Source organism: Natrix helvetica (genome assembly GCF_964273705.1).
Source record: "Natrix helvetica genome assembly, chromosome: 13".
Classification (NCBI taxonomy): Eukaryota; Metazoa; Chordata; class Lepidosauria; order Squamata; family Natricidae; genus Natrix; species Natrix helvetica.
Genome location: NC_138557.1, coordinates 5,466,698 through 5,475,100, shown reverse-complemented (window position 1 = coordinate 5,475,100; position 8,403 = coordinate 5,466,698). Strand labels below are relative to the sequence as shown.

Below are 8,403 nucleotides of genomic sequence, written 5' to 3'. Positions count from 1 at the left end.
ATGTTGCTTTCGATCTTTCAGGATATGAGTCCTGAGGATTTTCAAGCAGCCATGAAGTACCTCTTTGGAAAGACCCAGAAGTATTTGGTAAGGACGGTTGCAGAGGTAGTATTCAGCCGGTTTGCACCAGTTCACTCGAACCGGTAGCGACAAAAAAACGGAAAGCGTGTGCCTTAAATCACCTCTTCTATCAAACATTTTTATTGTGGGTGTTAGGGCTGCAGCCATCTTTGCTTGTAGATCTTTGGCCTGCCACACTTTCTATTCTTCTACCATGCATTTTCTATTGTGGGAAAATGGGAGGGGAGATTGTATTGAGTTAGATGATACGTAGCCAAAACAAAATTCTTTCTAGAAAGCCAAGGTCATCCTTTGTTTCTGCACCTCTGCACCTGTCCGGAACTGGATGGGTGAAAGCTGCCAGCGTGGCAATGAGAGATTGGACCATGAGATGGACTTGTGGGTGTGGGGGAAAGATCTTGAACTTTCAACTGGGTGGGGAAAACCGGGAAGCCTTCAGAGTCGGGTTTTCCCAGATGTGCCAACATGGGTCTCATAATCGATTGGAACCTTGAGCAATACTTTGCCTTGGACTCTGATTTAATTTTGGATGCTATTTGGAACCCTGACATTGGGTCTCACTCTGTGCCCTCCAAGAACTTTTTGTTCGCTCCACCCACGCGCAGTGCATTTGAAAAACTTACCTTCTACTGCAGCCCCAATGAGTAAAACAGCTGTGCCTATCAGCTGGGCTTCAAACAAAGGAAATATAAGTGGGTGGGCAGGCCCAACTGATCGTCGGAGCGAATCGGTTCGCTCTCAGCTGATTGTCAGAGTTACAGGCTCACCCAAACTGGTCCGAACCAGCTGAATCTCATCCTTGCTGGCTGGGGAATTCTGGGAGTTGAAGTCCATGTATCTTACAGTAAAGTTGAAAAGATTAACCAGCTCTCCTCTAAATTATTCCAATTTTTTTTTACCTTTCTTAGATAGGACAATCCGTAGTTGTCCTCCTCCTCTTCCTCGTCCTCGTCCTCCTCCTCGTCGTCCTCCTCCTCCTCCCAATCACCGATAATTTATTTTCTCTCTGACGAATGTTAAGATTCCTGCAGAGCTCCAGTCTAACCCCTGTTGGAGAGCTCATTTTTCTTGCCATGGCTTAGATCTTTCTCTCGTATCTCCAGGATCTGGGAAATATCCTAATCGATCTACACGGAATAAGAAAGAAACTTTTCCAAAGCCCTGGAGGGAACCGTACCTTGGTCCTTATTACGTTAGAAAAGTGCTTTGGGATCCTCAATTCTGCTGAATGCGTGGACATCTTAAGCCAGATCCTTCAAGCCTCTTCGGCCACGTATCTCCAAGCCCACAACGTGGCAAGCTTCCCTCAAGATCTTCAGAAAGAGGCTTTCCGGAATCTGTAAGTCATTTTCTCAACAGTTTATTATGCTGAAGGAAAACAGTTATTAATGTCAGAGTTTTGGCGTGACTATTATTATGAGATAAACCCAGGAACAAAACACAGCACACAGCACACAAAGCCTTTAGACAATTAATAGTGGTTTATATATACATACATACAGACAGACATACACATTGCAGATAAATCCCTTACCACTCAGCTATGGACACAAGGAGAGAAATGAGATACACGATGAGAGAGAGAGAGAGAGACGCCCTCTAATGGCTACCTATATATAGACACCTCTTAAAACAGTAAAAGACTTGTGTGGACCCTACCAGCGTCTTAAACTGGCTACACCTGTATTGCTGATTCATCCTCCTTGCATCAGTTTACAGTTTACAGCTTACAACCGTACATCAACTAGCAGCAATTAAATCACCAGTACCTGAAAATTAATATTATTTGCCCAATGAAAGGGAAGGCTCAAGAAATGGATGTCCATGAATGCCTGGGGACATCACTTTTTAATACCCAACATCTTTTGAGCCCACCTGATATTCTGCTCCACCTTAGGTTTTTTTTTTTCAGTAAATCACTTAGGTTTTTGTTAAAAATATGCTGGCTTCATGTAAAATTAAGCTCCTGTTTCTAGCCTTACGTTTATTTGTGTTTTGGACTCCATGACAGATTGAGACCTATTTTACTTGCTGGTTATCCAGTCTAAACCTTTCCCTCCTGTCTCCAAGGCCATTCCCACAGACCATTATTCAAGGTTTCCCTTGCTCTAGGACAGGGGTCAGCAACCCGAAGCTCCTGAGCCGCATGTGGCTCTTTCATCCCTCTGCTGCGGCTCCCCCTCGCTTAAAATGTGTGTCACAACCGCCAATGGGCGACACCCGCCGGCACGTGATCTATTGAGCTTTTCAACCTCCGGTAGGCCAACCGTGGTTAAATCCAAGAAAAGAAAAATCTCAGAAGAAAACAGAACGTTTAATTCAACTACATATGCTAGTTTTGTGATCGCTCTGGAAATAGCCAGGCACGGGAAGGATTTTGTGCCTCCCGGTGTTTTATTTTCTGTGGGAAACGGGCCCGAATGGCTCTTTGAGTGCTTAAGGTTGCCGACCCCTGGACTAGGAACATATTGGTTACCCTCTCCATTAACCAGGTTTTATTTAGCTTTAATTTATTTTAGTTTATTTTTTATTTAGTTTTATTGAGTCCTGAGATAGTTTGACTGGATCCCCCCCCCTTTTTTTTTTTGCAAACAAATGAATGGGCCACCCTGTCTGATTCTTGTGTGATTTTTGGCCCAACAGATCAACAGTCTTTAAAGACCTGTATGACAGACTAACCACAAGCTCTCAAAGGGCTGTGTACGAGTGGATGATGCAGAATCTACAAACATCCGACAATACCAGCGGTAAGTGAAAAATGTATTATTTATCTGTGTGTGTGTGTGTGTGTGTGCGCGCGTGTGACAGACAGACAGACACATTGCAGATAAATCCCTTACCACTCAGCTATGGACACAAGGAGAGAAATGAGATACACGATGAGAGAGAGAGAGAGAGACGCCCTCTAATGGCCACCTATATAGACACCTCTTAAAACAGTAAAAGGCTTGTGTGGACCCCAGCAGCGTCTTAAACTGGCTACACCTGTATTGCTGATTCATCCTCCTCCTGGGTGCGTTTGTGGGTCATTCGCACAAAAGTACAGCAATTGGCACCCACCCAGCTGACAGACCCTACAAACGCTAAGGAAAACGGGACCTTCATTACCGTGAGGATGGGAGACCACAAGGAAATCTCAGAGTGGAAAAGCCAAAATAATATCTGAGAACCAAGCGATATCAACTGGTTCCTTTCCATTGCCAAGAAAACTATGAATACCAATAGCTGGGTACCCGTTCTTTGTGACAAAACTACGTGATCGGGCTAAGCGGGAGAAATTCCATTCACAATCGGTTGGCTCAGTGGAAGTCGGTGATTGAAACACACACCTTGAGTCCGGAAGCAGTTCCAGAGGTGGAAGGGGTAGACATTTTGGTGAGGTATCGACGTTTAGTACTGTTAAGGAACCCCAGACCGCTCCTGAATGAAGGAGTGGAACGTCTGCCAGTTTGAACTGAGGTAATGGAATGTGAGGCAACTGGCAGTTGGAACAGAGTTCTTTTCAGGTGGGGAGGGGGCGTAGAACTCTTTAGCATCAGAGCGTGCTAATTACTGTATAAGAAATACTAATGATCTAATAGTCATTTTGAAAAATCCTTTCGTAGCGAGCACCTAGAATCAAGAAGAACATACCTGCCCAATTTCAAGTTTGTAGGTTTGCTTTACGGTTCTAGAGATTTGGTGATAAGTGAGTGGTACCTGCCTTTTATACGTATAGATATCTTGTATGTCCTCAGGAGTTCAGTTTCCTCTGAAGAGGTTAAGTGTTTTGGTGATGTTCAGTAGAGGGCACTAGAACAAAACAATATTGTAATCAGCTTTTTACACTGCTGATGTTCCTAGAGTTATCTAAGCATGCTGTTATAACATTGTGGCTTCCAAGTTTCAGACAATTCCACATCTTGGGTCAGCGCTGAAAGCCTGTGGATTCTCGGGAGGTATATGGTTCACCTCCCCCTTGAAGAAATCAGGAAAATTAACCCGTATGAAGTAAGTAAAAAGAACGTCTGACTATGAAGACTGGTTATGGAAGGTCTAACCTGAAGTGAATCTGGCTTTGGCCGCTGATTTTGCTTGTCACCAGTTTGTGAAAATTGCAAATGACAATTGTATGTCCCAGGATGTTGTAACCGTTGCAAATCTTAATATTAAGAGCTGTGGTGGTGCAGTGGTTAGAAAGCAGCATTGCAGGCTAATTCTGCTGACTGCCAGCAGTTCGATCCTGACCAACTCCAGGTTGACTCAGCCTCCCATCCTCCAGGTGGGTAAAATGGGGACCCTGATTGTTGGGGGCAAAAGGCTGACTCTGTCAACTGCTTAGAGAGGGCTGTAAAGCACTGTGAAGCAGTATATAAGTCTAAGTGCTATTGCTTAATACATGCCAGTTGCTGAAAAATGGAATTGTTGACCATGGAGATGCTGTGACAATTGTAAATGTGAGGTCCAGTCAGTTGAAAGTCACTTTTTCAGTGCTGTTGCAACTACGGTCATGAAAGGAGTGGTTGTAAGTCCAAGACTAACCTGTCGGGACAGTAACATATGAGATTTTTTCAAAATAATAATAATAATTTAATCTATTGATGGAAGCGGCCGATCTATCTCACTTGTCCTTTCTCCGCTCCTTAGATGTGGCTGTTTGCCAGCTACGACAATGCAACCAAGCAACTGGATATGGTGTACGATATCACACCCAATCTTGCGCGAGCTTTCCTGGAAAGAATCAATGCATCTGGCTTCGATATGAGGAACATATCCACTTTGTACAGGCAAGATTGATTTCCCTCAGAGTTGCATTTTGAAGAGCTGAGCAACAGTGGAATAGTCTTAACTGTGAAGGTTGCGGGTTCCCCATCTGGAGATTTTTAAGAAGAGGTTGGCGGAAACCAGAGGTGGTATTCAACCAGTTCTGACTGGTTCTGGCAAACCGGTAGCGGAAATTTTGAGTAGTTCGGAGAACCAGCAAATTCCACTTCTGGCTGGCTGTGCCTCCATCTATTCGCTCCCTCCTGACTCCCAGCTGATCGGCTGAGTCTTCTTCTGTTGCCCTGCACAGGAGAACGGAGCTGGAAAGCAGGTTAGTGGGGTGGGGAGGGAATGGGGATTTTGCAGTATCCTTCCGCTGTCACGCCCACCAGGCCAAGCCACACCCACAAAACTGGTAGAAAAAAATATTGAATCCCACCACTGGTGGAAACATCTTTTTTGTGGACAAGTTGGTCTTTTTTGCACATCGCAGAAGATGGATCTAGAAGGTTTTTGTCCTCCTTCCAACATCTAGATAATCTTGGTGGTTTCTTCCAAATCCATCATTCTTTGATGTTCGGTAAACTTGTCTGAAGGGGAGTGTGCAAATTGGTCAAAGCCCCTCCCTTAATGATGCGTTTTGGATGTCCACCTTGCCTCAAGATAACTTGGAACAAGTTGGGTCCACTGTGCTCACCCCAACTCAACAGGGACATGTGATGTGAGAATTACATTTGTCTTCTTGAAGGACACCAAGAAGTTCTTCTCAGACTGGAGTTCAGTTGCCTGCTATTTTGAGGTGGAAAAGACTTCAAATCTGAAATAGGCTTAATGAAGATAGATGGGAAAAAACAACAACCCAGAGACAACATAGTTTCTCCAGAAGAAAACAAAGCTAACCTCTTATGTTCCTCACGCAGGCTTGGTTTGCTGGTATGTTTCTACCATGATTTGGCTGAGATGGATTCCACCATGGCCCGGGCCTTGCTTCACCAGATGATTAAATGTCACCAGTTGAGAAGCTTCCAGGCCAATGTGCAGAAGGTAAGGAGAGACTGGGACAACATCATTAGAGGACTGGAGATCAAAACGTATGAAGAACAGTTGCAAGAAGTGGGTATGTCTAGTTTGAAGAAAAGAAGGACAAGGGGTGACATGATAGCAGTGTCTGAATATCTCAGGGGTTGCCACAAAGAAGAGGGAGTCAAACTATTTTCCAAGGCACCTGAGGGTAGGAGAAGAAGCAATGGGTGGAAACTAATCAGGGAGAGAAGCAACTTAGAACTAAGGAGGAATTTCCTGACAGTTAGAACAATTAACCAGTGGAACAACTTGCCTCCAGAAGTTGTGAATGCCCTAACACTGGAGGTTTTTAAGAAGAGATTGGACAACCATTTTTCTGAAATGGTATAGGGTTTCTTGCTTGTTGAGGGGGTTGGACTAGAAGACCTCCAAGGTCCCTTCCAACTCTGTTATTCTCTTTTTTAAAAAATAATTTTTATTGAATGTTTTAATCTTTAAAAACAGAAAGAAAAACACCACAAGAAAAAACAAAATAAAACACAAAACATACATAATAATACAAAGTAATTATACAGCCTTCTGTATCGGCTTTCCTGTTTGCCTTTATAATTCTCCATGCTGCATTGCCTTCCTATTGCTTTTACCTTGTCCTATAATATAGCAACTGTAGTGCTTATAATAATATTGATTATTTATATTACCATATATTTTACATTCTCTATTTTCTGTTTTGGCTTCTGTTTTCTAGCCACTTTTAAATTCTATTCCATATTTTATAGAACTCCGATTCTTCTCTTTCTTTTAGTTCTATTGTCATTTTGTCCATCTCTGCTCATTCGAGTACTTTTCTAATTATTGTTATTCTCTTATCACCCTTGAGGGCTTTCTAGTGATGTCTCAACTGTCAAACCATGCGTCTAAGCTTCTTAGCAACAGCTTTTCAAAATATTGTGGGTTTTGTTTTGCTGTTATTACCCTTGGTGTTCTTGGAATGGTTCCAGCTGAAGGCCCAACTTCTCAATGTCGCTGTTCGAAACCAGACTTTGAATGACGTTCTCGGCACCCTCTCTGATGCTGTCCTGGGTCTGGCAACCAGTCAGCTGGAGTCTCTGTCCCCCACAGCCGTGCATGCTGCCATCTCTACCCTAAACCAAGTCTCCAGATGGGCCAAGAGCCAAACTATAATTCTATCCAGCAAATACCTGCTTTACGAAAAGGTTATGTTTGGTTGTCAGAGGCGTTTTAATTACAAAACTCTTTTGCTGTGGAATTTCTTAAGATGAGAATAGAATTCTGAATAGAATAGAATATGGAATAAGAATATGGAATAAGAGTAGAGTAGAGTAGAGTAGAGTAGAGTAGAGTAATGTAGAGTAGAGTAGGGTAGGGTAGGGTAGGATAGAATAATGGAATGAAGAATAGAATAGAATAGAATAGAATAGAACAGAACAGAACAGAATAGAATTCTTTATTGGCCAAGTGTGATTGGACACACAAGGAATTTGTCTTTGGTGCAGATGCTCTCAGTGTACATAAGGAGAATAAAATATATTCATCAAAAATAAAAAGATACAACACTTAGTGATAGTCAAGGTTACTAATAAGCTATCAAATCATACTAGGAGATAAATAAAAAATATATAAATTGCAACATGGTTATAGCCATAAGTGGGGAGAAATAGATGCTAGGAAGGAAGAGAAGAAGAATAGTAATACAGTCTTAGTAAATGACAGTGTTGAGATAATTATTTGTTTAGCAGAGTGATGGCATTTGCGAAAAACCTGTCCTTGTGTCTAGTTGTCTTGGTGTGCAGTGCTCTATAGCGTCATTTTGAGGGTAGGAGTTGAAACAATTTATGTCCCGGATGAGAGGGGTCTGTAGATATTTTCACAGAACTCTTTTTGACTCGTGTAGTGTCCAGGTCCTCAATGGAAGGCAGCTTTGTAGCAATTGTTTTTTCTGCAGTTCTAATTATCCATTAAAGTCTGTCTCTGTCTTGTTGGGCTGCAGAGCCAAACTAGAGAGTTATGGAGGTGCAAATGACAGACTCAATAATTCCTTGGTAGAACAGAATCAGCAGCTCTTTGGACAGTTTGAGCTTCCTGAGTTGGCGCAGGGAGCTCAAACTGCCCAAAATGTTAGCTAATTCCCGCAAATGGTGGTTTACTGAACCATTTATCAATAAAGGGCAATTGGCTACGTTCACACGATCCTTTCGGCCATACATCCTTATTTACGTCTTCGGTTTTCTTGTCAGGCATTGTCGTTTCACAATGTTAGTCAAATGGGGTCTTTAGCACCTGGTATCGACACCCTGTCCTTCTACAATATGAACCCCGGCGAACTCTCCCAGGCCATCCAGAGTGTCTTGGCACACCGGGTACTGGATCTGTCTCCAGCTCAAAGACAAGGAATCTTCCGGAAGGTAAGCGCTTATATTTCTGAGCAACGGAGAACGGGTGAGTGAGTTGGAGACATCACGGGTTTAGAACCAAAAATATTTCCTTTCCCTGTTCTTCATCTCAAACTATCTATCAAGAGGACTAGCTTCAGAA

The 8,403-nt window shown here is 42.9% G+C and overlaps 1 protein-coding gene across 1 annotated transcript in view; it reads left to right on the top strand.

Annotated features, from left to right (window-relative positions):
* The window catches only part of OTOA (otoancorin), a gene marked incomplete at its 5' end in the record, with an annotated part of 30,458 nt that continues 22,055 nt past the window's right edge, over nucleotides 1-8,403 (top strand). The window contains 8 exons of the mRNA XM_081965493.1: nucleotides 1-87; nucleotides 1,185-1,420; nucleotides 2,725-2,828; nucleotides 3,971-4,071; nucleotides 4,708-4,847; nucleotides 5,745-5,868; nucleotides 6,849-7,064; nucleotides 8,106-8,273. Of these exons, the coding sequence (XP_081821619.1) occupies nucleotides 1-87; nucleotides 1,185-1,420; nucleotides 2,725-2,828; nucleotides 3,971-4,071; nucleotides 4,708-4,847; nucleotides 5,745-5,868; nucleotides 6,849-7,064; nucleotides 8,106-8,273 (1,176 nt within the window). The remainder of the gene's footprint in view (nucleotides 88-1,184; nucleotides 1,421-2,724; nucleotides 2,829-3,970; nucleotides 4,072-4,707; nucleotides 4,848-5,744; nucleotides 5,869-6,848; nucleotides 7,065-8,105; nucleotides 8,274-8,403) is intronic.